The sequence below is a fragment of the Antennarius striatus genome, chromosome 22, assembly GCF_040054535.1.
Source record: "Antennarius striatus isolate MH-2024 chromosome 22, ASM4005453v1, whole genome shotgun sequence".
NCBI classification, from domain to species: Eukaryota; Metazoa; Chordata; class Actinopteri; order Lophiiformes; family Antennariidae; genus Antennarius; species Antennarius striatus.
The window spans coordinates 15,454,012-15,472,618 of NC_090797.1; the positions used below are offsets into that span (position 1 = coordinate 15,454,012).

At 45.0% G+C, this 18,607-nt stretch overlaps 1 protein-coding gene and 1 pseudogene across 1 annotated transcript in view; one reads left to right on the top strand and one right to left on the bottom strand.

Annotated features, from left to right (window-relative positions):
- The window catches only part of LOC137589716 (probable E3 ubiquitin-protein ligase makorin-1), a 45,689-nt gene extending 40,381 nt beyond the window's left edge, over positions 1-5,308 (bottom strand). Inside the window, exons 1-2 of the mRNA XM_068307564.1 lie at positions 5,289-5,308; positions 4,903-5,121 (exon numbers count right to left, since the gene is read on the bottom strand). Coding sequence (XP_068163665.1) covers positions 4,903-5,121; positions 5,289-5,308 — 239 coding nt within the window. The remainder of the gene's footprint in view (positions 1-4,902; positions 5,122-5,288) is intronic.
- LOC137589717 (probable E3 ubiquitin-protein ligase makorin-1) lies at positions 5,307-10,107 on the top strand (annotated as a pseudogene).
- The last annotated feature ends 8,500 nt before the right edge of the window (positions 10,108-18,607 follow it).

Here is an 18,607-nt window from a genome sequence, read left to right on the forward strand (position 1 = left end):
GTCAGTAACCTGAAGAGTTGCACAATAATTCACTTGTGTTCATTGTTTAATCCAGTCTAATGAATCCACTATACATTACAGGAGAGAGCCTACGACACCTCAGGACGATTCCTGCTATCCAGGACGGCAGAGCAGTGACTCCATCTGCCAGAATCATTTCAGAGTCTAAGTCACCACCATCACAGCGGGCAATAAAAACATACAATACACTTTTCCTTTGGTCATCTTTATTTCTGACAAATACAAAAATAGTTTTTGTATCATTACAATACTTAACATTCTAATAGTTAACATGATTCACTGTGACCATCACCCACCTCTAACTTGTCCTCCAGTATCTCTATGTCCAGATCTGTCCTCCTAATATGGAGGTCCTAGTAAACCATCTCTATTTTCTGTATTTTTTTTTAGAAAGTAAATTCTATAAACTTCTTCAGCAGACAGATGGAATACATGAGGAGGACATTAAAACATAGTTGCATATGAATTCCACAGCATGAACCGCTGGTGGTCACTGAGCGTCTATTTCACTGTGATAGTCTGTGGAGTTGGGACCCTTTTGCTACTGTCCATCCATGATCTGTTAAAAAAGGATGAGAATGTGTTAATAGTTCAGTAGAGGATAAATGTCACTCTGTATTCCACCAGAATGTGAAGCAATGGGAAGAGAACAATCAGTTCTCTTCTTCTTAATTTCTTTTTCTTTTTATCAATTATCAACTCCTGTGTGTATCGTGACTAAAACAGACAGAAAATAAAACTTGGAGGACCTTTATAGCAGTTATAGGCAGTACAATGTCACAGCCACTGATGTTAGAACTAAAGCAGTTTTGTCTGTTACTGTATCAAGGAAACCATGCAAACAAGCTACATGTCATCTTTTGATTTCAGTTCTTATATAACATAGGTATATAAGAACGGCAGTGGCTCAGCAGTAGAGCAGATGTCTTGAAGACGGATCGCCCAGCCATCAATGGTTCAAATCCCGCTCCCGCCAGGACATCCCTCAGAGTGTGAGCTGACGATGGGAGAAGTCAGCTCACCTCCCAGCCACTGCTGAGGCGCCCCTGAGCAAGGCGCCGTCCCCCCCACGTTTGGGGCGCGACCCCCTGTGCGCGACCTGTCACTCTGCCTCTGTTTGTGTGATGTGTGACTAATTGCATGCCTACAGGCCCCCAGTGTGTTGTGTTCAAGGGCCTGTATTCAAAAAACAATGTGTGTATGCATGACTAACAAAAGACTGTAACCAAATGCAAAAAGATTGAAGAGTGTAAAGATAATTTCCCCACGTGTGGACGAATAAAGTAGATTTAATTTTGATTTAATCTTTTATACGCAATGGTATGAATATTCTTCTCAACTGTTTTTGTAACGTTCGTATGCAGATTTACTGTTTTATTTACACAACAATAAAACGTTTAAATATATTTCCCTATTCAACAGAACCTGATATAGATGAGAGCACATTTGTGTGCGTGAAAAGACCGTTATGTTGGCGATAAAACAGCTGAACAGTCAAACTCAGTCCTATACTCTTGGTGTACTCTTCTCTTTCTTCCTATGGACACACCTCCCTCCTCTCCTTCTTTGACCAACAGTTGTCACCTATAAAGGAGAGGAGTGATAATGTTATAAGCTCAGTTCAGTAATATACAGTAGAAGATAAGTGCAGGTTGGAGTCCTTCCGGTAAAGTACCATTGTGGGTTTGGGTCTCCCGAACGGAGATTTTGGTTAATATCCCTGGGATTGGAGTCCCTCCAAATGGCGATTTTGGTTAATATCCCTTGGGTTAAAGTCCTTCCGACTGGGATTTGGTAAACATGATAATTAATTGAATATTGTGTTGTATTGTATGAAATGGACGGTGAATTTGTGAATGTGATAAATAGGGATTGTGTGAAATGAATGGAGCGAATGGTCAGAGACAGAATGTGATGTTTGAAAGGCTTTAAAAAAAGGTAAAACTAGTTTAGATAGGGTTAAACTGGTAGAACCACTAACTGCTCAGAACAGCGACATGTGCCTAGACGGTGGTTCACAAAATGGTGGCCGCCGAGTGAAAATCAGATACCTGGGGTAAATTTATGCAAGCTTGCCAAAATAAAGATGAACTAAATTCCAGCCAAATAATCAAATTAAACAGTTGATAGACTGAACAAGTGGTCTGTAAATCTGATTGAAGGTCTGATGAGACCATTTTCTGATCCCAGAACAACGAACTCACAAGTAATGAATGTCATAAAAATAAAAATGAGGCCTTTTAAACAAGTCAAGGACAGGAAGGTCATCAAACTGCTACTCATTGTGGGGGAGGTGATAAACGGGAGATCTGCTGGGTGGTACTTGGGTGTCACGTCATTGATGATGACGTGTCTTGTACCATGTGGCGTCTAGCTTGAGATCCAGTGGGATCTATGACTATTGTACGGTCTCTGCACTTTATTTATGCTGTTAGGTTTTATTGTGTTTGTCCATACAGTCGTAAATTAAATTAGACCACGTTAGTTAAAAGCTCCAAATCAAGGTTTAAAGTCCAAACTTACGCATAAATTTGTGTTTCTAGCACTTAAGTCTTAAGTTCTGGGACAAAAAAGTGAGACTAGGAATTATGTGGGGTCCGAGTGCAAAGATGTCAAATAAAACTAGTTTAGAAAATATGAGGTATTTAAAAAAAGTCTTAAAACAGCTTTTGAGAAAAGAATGAACAGAAAGAAATTAGAAAAAATGTAAGATGATATTAAATTTACTAGGGGTGTGATTCAAGATTGTATTTCCTTCAGATTGTGTAGAGAAGAACAGAACACACCCACATGTCCTGTCCATGACGTGGCTGACGAGGGGAGGGCCCTCCCACGACAGCCACAGCCCATGAACAAGGACAACAGTTTAACTAAAGATAGGGAGGAAGTTTATTTTGAAAACAGGAGTAACATTCCATTCAGGAACATGCCAACTCAGGTAGAGAGGAACAGTTCACCAGTGGTTGTGCTCACTGCTCATGTGAGGGCTGTGGAGGTAAAAGGGTTGGTAATATTGTCTCAGCTACCACAGACCCTGATAATTAAGCTTTCGAACCGGTTCATGGAACGAAAACGAAAACTTTATATTTTTTAATGTTCCGGAGCAGAATCGGAACAGAAAATAATTGTAAACCGGTTAATACCGGGTTTTTTCGTTCTTGAAAAAAAATTTGACCTGATGTTTCACTTCCTGTCATTCACTGGACGCGGGTGGGGGGAGAGAGAAGTAGCGGCTATCAGCAGCAGTTAAGAAAAGGGAGGTCTCCCAGTCACTATTTAATCATTACAGGTAAACACTGCAGTGTGTCAATATTAGCTATGGGAGAAGAACAATGAAGATCTGTTGTTCAGCAATAAATGACCTGGTGGAAGTTATTCTAGTCTTATGTCATGTAGTGTCTAAGTAGGAGGCATAAGCCTTAACTACAGTGATATACAGTCATAAAGCAGTGGTGTAGTGCTGGGGTACTGTTTACTGTAGGGTAGGGATATATCTATAATTATAGTCTATAGTATATTAACCAATTGCTTTAGTTGCCAATTTAAAGTCCTTAAGTTACTGTATTTTGCGCACCATTCAGCTCATTGTATAAAGAGGTGCAGTCTAAATAACGTAGTTTATTTCTGTACTTTAACCGGACACACAGCACACATTATTCGGTGCATGGTTGCTAACGGAAGCAGAAAAGTGACTGTGGTTGAACTGTGTTGTACTACGTTTTCTGAAATTTAAAGTTAAAAAAATACACTGACATTATTTTTTAACTATGTTTTTATTTCTTTATTTTGTGATAAATCTGTGCTAAATCCTTGAAGTCCTCATCTTCGGTCTGCATTGAATATCTCGGCAATTTCACTATCGCTGACCTTCTGGTTTCCAGGTGTCTGTCCGGTAATGACGCTTTAGCGAAACATCAGACAAAAGTCAAAGCAGACACGTTAGTCCAGGCATCCGCACTCCACGCACATATTGTGGGCGTGTAACTCGTGGTGTAACTCGCTCGGCACTGCCTCCAGTCCTGGTAAACGTGTGTTTACCATCACTCCCACGATGCACGCAGCTAAACTTTAAAGGCTCTGTTCACACCGATGTCCAGCGGTTGGAGTTCTTTCGTTAATCCTCCAGGATGAATCAAGATCAAGAGAGATGGCGAAGCGAGAAAAAAGCCCCCCGGTCTCTTTACGTGAACCGGAACAACCGGAACTGATAGCCTGGAGTTTACATGTTGCGTCGTAAGCTTGTCTCTTCACTGACGTCATTGTCGGGGGTCTTTAGCCAAATAAATGTGGTTAACAGCATACCTGTGGTACAGTCCCGGTATATACCTTATACCGGTACCTACCGGAGGTGTAGCCTCGCGTCAACTTCTCTAATTGGCCCATCGCTGCCGGCGTACGTAGTGACGTAATACGTCCTATGTCGGTGGACAATGGCCGAGCTGGTGGATCGCTGACTAAAATCTCCAAAAACATTTTTACAGATTTTGGAACTCAGTGTACACATAAGACGCTTAATGTTAAAAAAGTCGCAGCGTTGATTTTTGAGAAATTTTAAGCGCGTCTTATTGTGTCCAAAATACAGCACCTATATATTTATATTTACAAGAAACATTATTAACCAGTTCAGGAACTTTATTTTTTGTTCTAACCGGTTCAGGAACGTCAGTTTATGGGTGGAACGCAAACCCGGATACGTTATAATTCCGTTTCTGTTCGGAACAAACCGATTGGCAAAAAAATCTGGTTCAAAGCCCTGGTTTCTGGGGAAACCAGGTGTCAGCGATGCAGAGGTTGTTGTGGTGGCAGAGAAGGAGAAGGCGGTGACCGTTGTCGTTTGTAAGCCTGTCAGCAGAAGTTGTGCCGACAGGTGAGCCTGTGGACCGATCACTGTCGGAGAGAGTGGCATTGGCGTCAGTGAGAATAATGGTGGTGTCGTACTTCACAGAGCCCTGCCAGGGTGATGTTATAGCATCACCCTGGCAGGGTGAGCTCTCGGGACAGCAGATTGGCAGCTCCGGGGCGAAGGAGTGTCCAGACGTTCCATGTGGTGACACGGATCCTACGAAGAAGGTTGATCCGTATTCGTTGGTCGGGGGCAGGCTGGGGTCCGTTATCGTGTCGGTCAGTCCGGCTTCTTTTTCTGGTCAGTTTCGTAACAGAGGGTTTCTCCTGGGTGGGTTGTTAGCCCTCCACAGGATGGTCGGCTGGTGGGGCTGCTACCTCACAGTGTGCCGACACTCTGGGGTCTTTGTTTGTCTGGAACCTACCTTGGAGACCGGTCCGCCATGGTCGACCCTACCAGGAGCAAGCTCCCTACGGTATCGCTCTCCAGGGTCACTGGAACGCAGAAGCACCCTCGCCACGCAAAGGCCCGACCCAAGAGAGGGTCCACAAATCTGTTGTTTTATAACATTGGTATTAAGGTACCAGTTCTAAGATATAATGAAACAGCTTAAACCGTTTTCACTCCAACTGCCTGTCTATCCACTACTTAGTTTGTGTTTTCTCTCCCTGTCTCCTTTTGCTTTCCCCCTTAACTCACAGAGGTGCAGCACTTCCCTCTCTGGCTCACAATAGGAAGCTCTAATAAAGACTGACAATTTAGTTCCCAGAGAGGACGCACTAATATCTATAAAAGATTTTGCTTCAAGACTAAAACAAGCATTGATCTCATAAAAAGTTGACCCACTTTTATGGGGTTAAGCTATGAGAATACATGCAGACAAAAAAAAAAAAAAAAGTATAACAGTGGTGTGGTCTGGCGCCCCAAGGGAGGGCGCGGGCCTTGTCTTTATTTATCATGTCAACATTGTCCAGGATGTTGACATGACAACACCAGAGGATGCTCCTCTGGTGAAAAAGTTGATATGTCCATGTAATTTTGGAAACACACTCTTGGGGTTTACATGGTAAGTGGATAAGTGATAGATGATGGATGGATGGAGGTCCTATGTAGACCTTCATACTACTCAGTGCCCATGAAGTAGCCCTCAGCCTCAAAAAGGTTTGTGACCCCTGTTCTAAATGTTCCTTCATGCAGGAGAAACGTCTCCTTGCTCTGGTCATGATGAAGTGATGGTGTTACCGGTGTTACCAGTGAGCAGCTCACGTCCCACTGTCTGCTTCTCCACACCAGCAGCGGGAGCCCCCATAGCTTCTGCACATGTCCGTTCGCCTCCACCTTTCAATGCACTGGGAAGGAAACAGGAGGTGACCGCACAAACACATTGATCTCACAAACTGACAGCAACAACCAGAAGAACGAGCATCTCTGACCTAAAGCGTGTCGCGGTCCACGCCCACCCGTGTCTTCACAAGAATCCGGTCGGCTGAGTGGGAGGCGCGACACACAGACGAGCGGCAGCATCATCCCAGAGGAGCGCGGCAGCATCCAGCCCCTGGTGACCGCCGCCTCCATCATGATGTCGGGGGAGTTCGTCCAGAGCTGCTGGAGCACACGTTCATGCGTGGCACGCTCTACAAGGCGCTCTGCTTCCTGCTCCTCATCCTCCAGGGCGGCGTCCACGACTTCTACCTCATCATCTTCACCGACCTGTACTGGTGCTCGTGGATCACCGCGGATTTGGTGGTCATCTCCGGCTGGAGCATTTTCTTCATGAAGAACGCACGCAGCAAGCAGGAGCGCGCCTGCGGCTTCCACCAGAAAAGCTCCATCTTCAGCTGCACCCTGGGAGAGTTCACCTACGCCTACCTGGCCTGGCTCATCTACGTCATGCAAAAGGCTGCAAATTAAATTAGAAAACAGTGTGATTGATTTGTGAAACGTCTAACGACTGTTTCTGGTGACATCACATTAGAACACAGTCAGCTGGACTTCCTCCAGGTTGGTTGAAGACGCTTCACCTCTCGTCTGAGAGTCCTCTTCAGTTCTGATGACTGAGTCCAGTTACTCCTGTTGGAGCAGAAACCTGAGACCACCTTTCACGTTCAAATGTGGGGGCAGCTCGCATGAAAGTGGGCGGGACAACGGCCCACCTGAGTGGGAATGACTCCTAACGACCCTCATTGTGTTGGGGGTTTGTGGGGGCGAGTTCCTGCCCCAGCAGGACTATAATTGTCTGGACTCAGTAGCAGTGAGTCACAACTGAAGGAGTCCTGACGTGGATGACTGAGACCTGCAGACATGTCTTCAACCAGCCTGAAGTAAGTTCTCCTCATTCTGCTTTGCTCTTCTTGACCTGCCTTTACCTGGAGGACTCCACACACTTTACTCTGACTCAGTACTTTAGTTTGGAGTCATGGTCATCTTTTGGAACAGATGGGTTAACAGTTAGCAGTAGCATCTTCACACTGTTAGTACTGACTGTATTGTTGTGTTATTACTGGAAGATTTTTAGAGTAATCTTTCTCATCCCAGTACTGTCTCCTGTGCTCATGGATATGTTTGGTCCTGACTTCTTATAACTAAATGGTATGAGAACCAAGACGAGGAGCACTGGTCGCAGAATTTAGGGTGAAGCGGGGAAAGGTTTCTAAAATGTTCTCACCATTAATTAAAAATCCCAAAATGCTTTGTGTTCATACTGACCCTGACACCAGTGGTGTGGAGCAGCAGTTTCAGATCTATGTAGCTCTTTTAGGCTCTTTTGGTAAAACGGTTGATGTTTTTTCCCTGTTCTGTTTGTATGTAGGGAGGGTAATGGGTTTCCATCCCCTTACCTTTTGTTTATATGTGAGGGGTGGGGGGGGTTACGGTGGGTTTCTATCACCCAACTTTCTGTTGATATGTGTGGGGGACTAATGGGTTTCTATCTCCAAACCTTCCTGTTATAACATGGTAACTTGTGTGTCCTCAGGTTTGAACACTACAAACTACCTAAGAGCGAGGAGCGGCCGACCCCCCAGACACTGATGCCTCCCCCCACTTCCCTGCTGGACCCATCAGACCTGGATCCCAGTGGGTCAACACCCGGCTCATGGGTTCAAGACTGGTTCAACGCGGCCGATTTTGTTTCAGGACAGCCGTACTGTGGACGGGGTGAGTGATCCGCGTGGTGTGTTGGGGAGAAGCACTAGATCCCACCTACGTTCCCTTGTGAGGAGACTTAGGGCTGTGGATATTTTCTAAGGTGGGGGTTGGGCTGTTGTTCATTTTGGTATTTGGTAAAACTTGTTTTGTTCACCCATTGACAAGCAAGTGGACAACTGTGAACTTGTGTCATCTGAGATTACAAACAGTTGAAGGAAGCTGTAGTCCGATCAGGTTGTAGGCGTGTGGGTACCATGGTAACAGTATTTTGATGTTTTGGGTCGTCTGCAGCTGATCCTGAGAACAAGGAGCTGAGGAAGCAGCTTTGCTTCTATGCCGCTATTGGAAAGTGCCGCTATGGAATCAACTGTGCCTATCTCCATGGCGACGTTTGTAACATGTGTGAGCTCCAGGTGCTCCACCCCACCGACATCAGTCAGCGCTCAGAGCACACCAAGGTAACGACCTGCTCACACACTACACGAGCTGTCGCACACACTCCTTTGACATGGTGGTAACATACACACACTTCCTGCACCTGTCCACAGGCGTGCATGGAGGCCCACGAGAAGGACATGGAGCTCTCGTTCGCCATCCAGCGCAGCGAGTACATGATGTGTCGTATGTGCATTGAAGTGGTGTTGGAGAAGGCCAACCCCAGTGAGCGGCGCTTCGGCATCCTGGTCAACTGCAGCCACTGCTACTGCCTGAAGTGCATCAGGACGTGGAGGAGGGCCATGTGCGATATCACCAAGTGAGTCGTCAGTGTGTGATGGGTAGTGGGGTGGGGGGTCGTTGAAATTTGTGTTTCACCTTTGTATACTAATGAGGGTCATTAGTATACAAAGGTGAAACTTGTATTTCAAGGACCCCCCTTTGACACACCCAACAATTGTTGAGGACCCAGATGGGTTTCAACGACGGTCGTCTGAATGTGCATAGCCCTGACCACACCCCACAGGGTAAATAAGCTGGACAACACCAGCCACCTTCAGAACTGAACAAGACTCTTGGATGAGAGATGAAACGTCTTCAAGAACTTTCTTAACGTCCAGTGGATCGACTTTAACAGCTTTGGATAACAAATATTTATTCATCTTCTTTCTTCATGAAAGCATCAAAAATGTTATCTAAATATATTTCAGAGGTACTTTGAATGAGGTTGTAGCGATAAGTGTTCCATCACATTGATTAATCGTCTGTAAACCAACCAGAAACATTTTTTAATTCACCTTTTCTCACCAAACATCTCCTGAGACTGTTTTTAATCTCCTTCAGAGGAGCTTCTTCCTGAACGTTCCCTGTTTCAGATGGTAAAACCATTTTTCTACTTATTTCCAGTTGCTGCCCCAAGTGTGGAATAACATCCAACTTTGTCATCCCGAGTGAGTTCTGGGTGGAAGATGAGGACGACAAGCAGAAGCTCATCCAGAAATACAAGGACGGCATGCGGTAAGTGGGCCGGGCTAGAAACGGGTAAGGTGTGGGGCTACACTAGTGGGTGGGGCTATACTAGTAGATCTGTAGGAGAACATCTGGGCTGTGGAGTGGGCGGTGTTGTCTGATGTGTCTGAATCCCTGACAGTCTTCTCGGTCTCCTTCAGGAACAAGCCGTGTCGGTACTTTGATGAGGGGCGTGGCACATGTCCCTTTGGCGCCATCTGCTTCTATAAACACGCCTTTCCTGGTGGACGACTGTTGGAGGCCCAGCCCCCGCGCCGACAGCCAGGATCCAATCACAGGAACAGGGTAAGGGGCCACCAGTCCACTGGTTCTGTTGAAGGTCTGCCAAGAACAGCAGCATCTCCACAGCAGCGCCCTCTGCTGGCTGAGTGGAAGCACTGATCAGTGGAAACCATCAATTTGGAGACATTTGGAGTCTGATTTTTGCAAACCTGCATCACTGGATGAAGGCTGATGTGTGTGTGTGTGTGTGTGTCCAGCAGAACTCCAGGACTCCGCTGTGGAACATCTTTGAGGAGCAGGAGAGCACAGACTCCTTCAACAACGATGAGGAGGAGATGGTGCCGTTCGAGCTGAGGGAGATGCTTCTGAGGCTGCTGGACGAAGACGAGGTCCTGGCAGGCCATCAATAAATGAACTTATGAAATATAAAATGAAGAAAAAAAGTCCCACAAGCCATTGTGCTCATGCTAAACATTACCTTGACATCTATTGTTGGTCTTTCTGGTGCGTTTCATGGAGGAGGTATAATTCTAAAATGACAAAAATAAGTCAATATAATATTTAACAAATTAACTGTATTCAAATATTGCTAAAAAACAAAACCCACAAGTTTCTTTGTGGGTTTTGGTGTGACTCGTTTATCACTGACAGCTGTTAGCACTTCCTGTTAGCCTGACGATCACTCTGACATTTACTGTCAAACTGTAAGGTTTTACTCCTGAAGGCTGGATCTTCAGTTTTCTTTATTAAAGCTGCTCATAGCCATTATTTTGTACTGATGTGTCCTCCCTTCATCACCTTCATCCAAGTGTCCCGTGTGTGTGTGTGTGTGTGTGTGTGTGTGTGTGTTTCATTAATGGTTAAGAGCCTGTTGGATCACAAGCTGTCTGTCAAAGTGGGTGAACGGATGGATGGATGAGAGACGGATGTCCTTATGTCACAGACTTCTGTTGAGATACTTCTTGTCGCTAGCATGAACAGCTAGCCTTAGCCTCCCTCCAGTGAAGGTGAGGTCTAGAATGTTGTGGCGCCCTCTAGTGGCATAAAAACAGCTTTGAACCCCCGACCCCTGATGTCTTAGTCCTGGCTGTTGCTTCATTAGCTCATCGTCCCACTGACAGACACTCGTCTTCATCCTCCACTCTACATACTCCTCCTCCTCACCCTCCTCTGGCTCCGCCTCCTGAGTCAGACTCAACCAACTTTTATTTATATAGCTCTTAATCACATCAAGAGACATTTCAAAGCCCTTTAATAGACAGAAAAACCCAACAGAACCCTCCAGAGCAAACGTAAGCCACAGCAACAGGACTCATTGGACCGTTAGCTGCTCAGGTCGCTAACAGCAGCTAGCAGCTGTCTGCTGTGGTGATGAGTACTGATTCACTGTGACATGTGACCAATAGTGATGTTTAAATGGAGGTGGCCCCACCCTGTCCAGGATCAGGAGGAACACGTGTTCACGTTAAACTGATGTTCAGGTGACGGTCCACTCGTGTCACCGGGTCGACACCAGAAGACCACCTCCTGATCCTCACGCCACACACACACACACACACACACACACACACACACACACACACACACACACACACACACACACACACACACACACACACACATACTTCAGCTGTAGCACCACAGACGGGTGTGACTTTTATTATTTAATGTTTGTACGTTGTTTCCTGGATCAGGTCAGAGCAGCCGACACACAGTCACTCCCTCCTGTGTAACTCCCTCTTGTGTAACTCCTTCCTATGTCGCTCCTCCTTTGTCACTCCCTCCTGTGTAACTCCCTCTTGTGTAACTCCTTCCTATGTCGCTCCTCCTTTGTCACTCCCTCCTGTGTAACTCCCTCTTGTGTAACTCCTTCCTATGTCGCTCCTCCTTTGTCACTCCCTCCTGTGTAACTCCCTCTTGTGTAACTCCTTCCTATGTCGCTCCTCCTTTGTCACTCCCTCCTGTGTCCACCAACGTCCGTAGGTCTCACGATGAAAGGACCAATGAGACGGTCAGAAGGTTGGTGCGGTCAGAAGGAACCCTCTCAGGTCCAGCTTCATCACCTCTGAGCTCCTCATGACGTTGCTGCGTTCACGTGACGTCTGGAGGTTCTAAACCAGAGGTCACCAACGCTGTTCCTGCGAGCGACCGTGCGCCCCCGAGCACCCCTTGTGGCGCCCGCGAGGCGTGGTCTAAAAATATTAACATTAATTAACACATTAATGATATCGCAACTTAATTATTCAGCATTCTAAAATGATATTTTATTAAGTTAAAACATTCAAATAAAATACTTGATATCAAACTCGCCTCTCTCCAAGTCGAAGGTCATTCGTGCGTCTACGCCTGACACACTGACCAGGAGACACCAGCACTCCATTCTCCTCCTGTTTCTGCTCTCACTCACTGCCCGTCTCACTGTCTTTAACAGAAGAAGCTAAACAGCGCTCGGCTTCATGTGAACACATTCATCAACGTCAGGCCGAATGTTCAATGGAAGATTGACTAGATAGGTGCAAGGTCCACTCTCAAAGCACACACACATAGTGCCTTTAGACGTTCTCCCAAACTGGTTCATCTCCCGGCCTTTGTTCCAGACCAGAGCGGTGACGTATTTCCAGTATCTCTGTATCTGTTTTTCACACGCTGTTCTGCTCTCGCTCTGTCTTTCTGTTAAACATTGTTCTTTTTATTGCTGTTCAATTACTATTATGGCTTGTTCTAGTTGCTCAGAAGTTCTAGTCAGGATGTCTCTGCTAGAGAGACGTGTCCGTGAGCTAGAGCAGCTCTTAGCAGGTAATGATAGCATAGTTAGCACGGACACTGCAGCTAGCGTTAGCTGCCGGGACGTTAGCACGCCCGTTAGGCCCAGTGAGAGTTTATCCTCGTCGGCAGTGGCTCCGCAGTTTGTCACTGTGGATCGGTGGGTGGGGAGCCGCCGGGGCCGGCGGTCTGGTAAGCGGACCGGTCTGCGCTCGTCTCCCCCGGCGGCTGGCCGGTCTGCGGTCCCGGCTCGCCCGGTTTCCTCGGCCCCGGCCTCCCCCTCTTCCGCCCGCGGGGCTAAACCCGGTCAGCCTAGACAGAGTAGCACGTTAGTGATAGGCGACTCCATTACCCGCAATATTAGACTAGTGACGCCAGCAACAGTACGCTGTCTACCAGGGGCCAGAGCTTCCGACATAGAAGCTAACCTCAGGGTGCTGGCATCAGCTAGGGAGAAGGGCAGTCAGAAACACTCCACCAATACACCTAGGAACATTATTATTCATGTTGGCACCAATGATATTAGGCTCCGGCAGTCAGAGGTGACAAAGAATAGCTTGGTTAGGGCTCTGGACTGCGCTAGGAAGATGTGTCGGCATCGAGTAATAGTCTCTGGCCTCTTGCCTGTGCGGGGGAATGATGAGACTTATAGCAGACTAACAGCTTTGAACCGCTGGCTGGCGCGCTACTGTAGGGAACAGGGTTTAGGCTTCGTAGATAACTGGCCTTCCTTCTGGGGCCGCCCCAAGCTGCTGAGAGCTGACGGCCTGCATCCTACTGGGGCAGGGGCAGCTCTTTTGTCCAGGAATATAGACAGGGCCTTACAGCGTCTTTAACAATAGCCATACAGCGCTCGGGCTGCAGGTGATTAGAGAGCCTGCTAGGGTAGTTGTTGATGCGGTTGTGGAGTCTAGACTAGGAAACCATCAGACTGATGGAATAGTTAGTGACGTTGAGACTGTCTCCTTCCCTCAGATTTTTAATAAAATGGCCCGGGACATTACCCATGTGAATCTTACTTCTACTCTTATCACCATTGACAAGGTACTTTTCAGTGAAGCACCTGATCAGGTTATCCAAGACTCTATACCTGAAAGCATCCCAGTTATTGTATCACATCGTGTTTATAGGTCTTTACCTCCCAGATTTATTGAGACGCGGCATCTGATTAAGATTAATACATCCTCAGCTGTTAAACCGTCTAACAATCATGTTAGTGACACTACCACATTTCAATTTGGCCTTTTAAATATTAGATCAATGTCATCGAAGGCCTTGCTTGTGAACGATTTAATTCTTCAGCATGGCCTGGATATGATTGCTCTATGTGAAACATGGCTAAAACCAAATGTCTTCTTACCGTTAAATGAAGCTTCACCACCTGATTTTACATATGCTCATGCCGCAAGGGCTGATAAACAGGGTGGAGGTGTTGCTTTAGTCTACAAATCCATTCTGAACCTGACTTCTAATCTAGATATTCATTTTACATCTTTTGAGGCTCTTGTTCTAAAACCATCGCCTACAGCTGTAAACAGCAGGCTTTATCTTGTAGTAGTCTATAGACCGCCTGGTCCCTATTCTTTATTCTTAGAAGAATTTGGTGATTTCATTTCGGATCTAATTACTCAATCTGATGAGGTTATGGTGACAGGTGATTTTAACATTCATTTAAATAACCCTAGTGATCCGTTGTGTAAAGCTTTCCTAACCCTCCTGGACATGTTAGGTTTCACTCAGTGGGTTCATGAAGCAACTCATTCCAATGGTAATACCCTAGATCTGATTCTATCGCGTGGTATAAATGTTACTGCTGTGACTGTCTCTCCTCTTACGTCAGTGATATCTGACCATTTTCTTATTACTTTTAAAGCAGCCTTTACTTGTCAAAATAGCATTACTCCTGATTTAGTCACTACTCGCCATATCGGCTTGTCAACGGTATCTAAACTTAGTGAGCTTCTACCTGAGGTATTGACTCCTTTTACTGTAGCAACAGGATCAATCGAAAATTACACTAGTGATCTAAACTCAGCTCTTTCTAGTCTGTTGGACTCAGTTGCACCTCTAAAAACTAAAACCATAGGGGTGCGCAGGTCTACACCATGGTTTGATGAGGAGACACGCGCTCTCAGACGGGCCTGTAGGAGTTTAGAGCGCAGGTGGCGTAAATCTAAATCTAAATCATGCTACATCTCTTGGCACGAATGTGTCTTAAATTACAAATGTGCTCTGTCCACCGCTAAAGCTGCCTATTTCTCCAGATTAATAAGTAAAAATAAACACAACCCTCGATTTCTGTTTAATACTGTAGCCAGATTGACCCAGAAACAGTCAACGGCAAGCAGCTTGTTATTGGCGGCTGATGATTTCCAAGATTTTTTCTGCCGTAAAATTGATAACATTAGACATGAAATAACTTCTTCAGCTTCACCTGGATCAAAATTTGATGTGGTTCCTTCTCTGGGTGTTAAAACCCAACTTCTCTCTTTAACACACTTTGAGAATGTCTCTCTGGTAGAATTATCGAAGTTGGTCTCATTCTCCAAACCTACTACATGCCTCTTAGACCCTCTCCCTGCTAAATTAGTTAAAGAATTATGGCCATTGCTGGGCCCTACTATGTTAAATGTAGTTAATCTTTCTCTTGCAACTGGTGTTGTTCCCACTAGCTTTAAAGCGGCCGTGGTTAAACCTCTGCTTAAAAAGCCACATCTCGACCAAGAGTCTTTAAATAATTATAGACCAGTTTCTAACCTTCCATTCTTATCTAAAATACTAGAAAGGGTAGTATCTCAACAGCTCTTAGATTATTTATCATTAAGCGGTCTTTTCGAACCATTCCAATCAGCTTTTCGGGCCCGCCATTCCACTGAAACAGCACTTACCAAAGTTGTGAATGATCTCCTATTAAATCTGGACTCTGATACCACTTCTGTTCTCCTTCTTTTGGATCTTAGTGCAGCATTTGATACCATAGATCACTGTATACTCCTTGACCGACTGGAGAGACAGTTTGGTGTCTGTGAGTTAGCTCTGGCTTGGTTAAAATCTTATCTATCTGATAGGACACAATGTGTCTCCTACAATAATAAAACTTCTGCCTTCTCCGACGTCAAATATGGCGTACCTCAGGGGTCTGTCCTTGGTCCTCTACTATTCTCCCTGTATGTTGCACCTCTTGGTCAAATTATACGCAGCTTTGGAATAGGTTTCCACTGTTATGCGGATGACACACAACTTTATATGCCTATAAAAGCAGATGATCGATCTGAATTGAGTAAACTAGAGGCCTGTCTTTCTGCTGTGAATAGTTGGATGTCCAGTAATTTCCTGCTCCTAAACCCAGACAAAACTGAAATGTTAATCATTGGCCCTGCACGACATAGAAACCAATTTCAAAACCTAACAATATCTGTAGATAACTGTCTTATAACCCATAGTTCAACAGTCAAGAACCTAGGAGTAACGTTAGATTCGACTCTTGCCTTTGACAAGCATATTAAAGAGGTGACAAAGATCGCCTTCTTTCATCTACGTAATATTTCCAAAATTAGGTCCTCTTTAGCCATGGCTGATGCAGAAATTTTGATTCATGCCTTTGTGTCCTCTAGACTTGACTATTGTAATGTTCTGTTATCAGGGTTGCCTCGGTCTAGAACTAGGGGCCTTCAGATGGTTCAGAACACAGCAGCAAGAATATTAACTAAAACTAGGAAATTTGACCACATCACCCCAGTTTTGGCTGCATTACACTGGCTCCCGATTCATGTTAGATCCGATTTTAAGGTACTCTTACTAACATACAAAAGCCTTAATGGGCTTGCACCAACCTATCTGTCTGATCTTGTTAAACCTTATACGCCGACTAGGGCTCTCCGCTCTCAGAATACTGGTCTCTTGTGTGTTCCTAGATTTAAAAAGAAGTCAGCTGGCCAGAGGGCCTTCTCCTATCGTGCCCCTTTCTTGTGGAATAACCTCCCTATAAATATTAGACAGTCTGAATCTGTAAATGTCTTTAAATCTAGACTCAAAACATATCTGTTCGACCTAACATATAAGTAATATCGGGGATGGCGGTCTCAATGTTTAGGTTTAGCCTAGTCCTGCCGACGAGTCATAGGATTTCTTAGTTAGGCCCCTGCCTCCCATTAATTCTCTGCTATTCTGGTCCCTCTAGCACCACTCTCCCCCTGCTATCTCTGCTATCTCTGTCTCTCTTCCTTCTTCTGCTGTTCTCTCTCACAGGCCTTTGTGTGGTGGATCATCGGCAATCGGCTACCTCTGTCTGCTTCCATGGCTGGCGATAGCACAAGCTGTACAGTGGTCCTGTTTCACCATCCACTAGGGGAGTGCTGGTTCTGCCTCATTTGGTTCTGCTGTGGTTTTGGGGTTTTGCCAGAGTAACCTTGACTTTAACTTTTTTGAGCTGAATGACTTAGGCACTGTCTGGTCTGTCCTCAGAGTGGTGGATCCTCGGCAATCGGTGACCTCTGTGTGCTTCATCGGCTGGTGGTGACTCGCTCTACTGGATGGATCGGCATGCCTTTGTTATACATTTATTGTTACTGTTATTGTTACTGTTATTATTATTGTGTTGTTAATCTGTACATGCGGTATCTATTGCTTCGTCTGTCCACTCCTGGAAGAGGGGTCCCTCCTCTGCAGTCTTCCTGAGGTTTCTCCCATCCATTTTTTCCCCTGTTAAAAGGGTTTTTGGGGGGAGTTGTTCCTTATCCGATGCGAGGGTCGCACTGCTTGCAGTGCACAAAGGTCAGAGGGATATCGTCCATGTGCAGATTGTAAAGCCCTTTGAGACATTGTTTGTGAATCTGGGCTATATAAAAATAAATAAACTTGAAAACTTGAAACTTGTGATATGAGGAGTTAGCCTGCTTGTGCTTTTGCCCAAAAACCATGGAAGAAAACACAAAAGGACATCGTATTTTCAGAGTGACTGGGAAGAAGATTTCTTTTTTTACGTCATTCAAAGAGAAATGTTTGTGTCTTTTTTGTGGGATGACTGTTGCAGTACCAAAGCGGCACAACGTGGAGAGGCATTTCCAAACATGCCACAAAAACATGACTGTGAACTACCCACCCAGCAGCACTTTATGTACTGAAAAAGTCAGTGGGTTAAAGGCAGCTTCAGACAAACAACAGACTTTTTTCAAAAAGCCGGTCAAAAAATCCCAGAATGCAATCGAAGCTTCGTCTAGAGCTGCCCGTTTTTTGATAAAGAACAAGAAACCGTTTTCAGATGGTGAGGTTTTTAAAGAAGCTATGATGCTTGTCGCTAAATAATGATTCAAAGATGGGAAACATGGTCGTGATGTCATCTCCGATGTCCAGCTTGTAGCAAGTACGATGGCTAGAGGAGTGTCGTCTTTGTCTGCGATTTTAACAGAGCAGCTGGAGGCATCGCTGCTGGAGGACCCAGAGTAGATACTTGACCTCTAATTTTTAAGGGGTTAATTGAATATTGTGTTGTATTGTATGAAATGGAAGGCGAATTTGTGAATGTGATAAATAGGGATTGTGTAAAAGGAATGGAGCTAATGGTCAGGAACAGAGTGTGATGTTTGAAAGGCTTAAGCAAAAGGTAAAACTAGTTTAGATAGGGTTAAACTGGTAGAACCACTGACTGCTCAGAACAGCTACATCTGTGGACACAGTGGTTCACAAAATGACGGCCGCCGAGTGAAGATCAGATACCTGGGGTAAAATGGTATGCAAGCTTGCCAAAATAAAGATTAACTAAATTCCAGCCAAATAACCAAATTAAACAGTTGACAGATTGAACAAATGGTCTGTAAATCTGATTGAAAGTCTGACGAGACCATTTTCCGATCCCAGAACAGCGTGTTTATTTAGTGTGAATGCTGTGTTGTCTAACTGATAGCTGTATTCTTGTGCTTTCTTGTGTAACGTGTGCCGTATGACTGTACTTGTACTTAAAAGAGGTAACAAGTTTCGCTGTAGAATTATTAAAGTATTCTTCATTAGTTAGTTAGTTATTCATTTATTTCAGACAAGGCAAGGAAAAACAAAACAAAAAACAAACAAAAAATCAACAACAAACAAAATAATTAAATAAGCAAATAATAAGCAAAGATCATAACTCATCAATACAATTCTGTCTGAAAG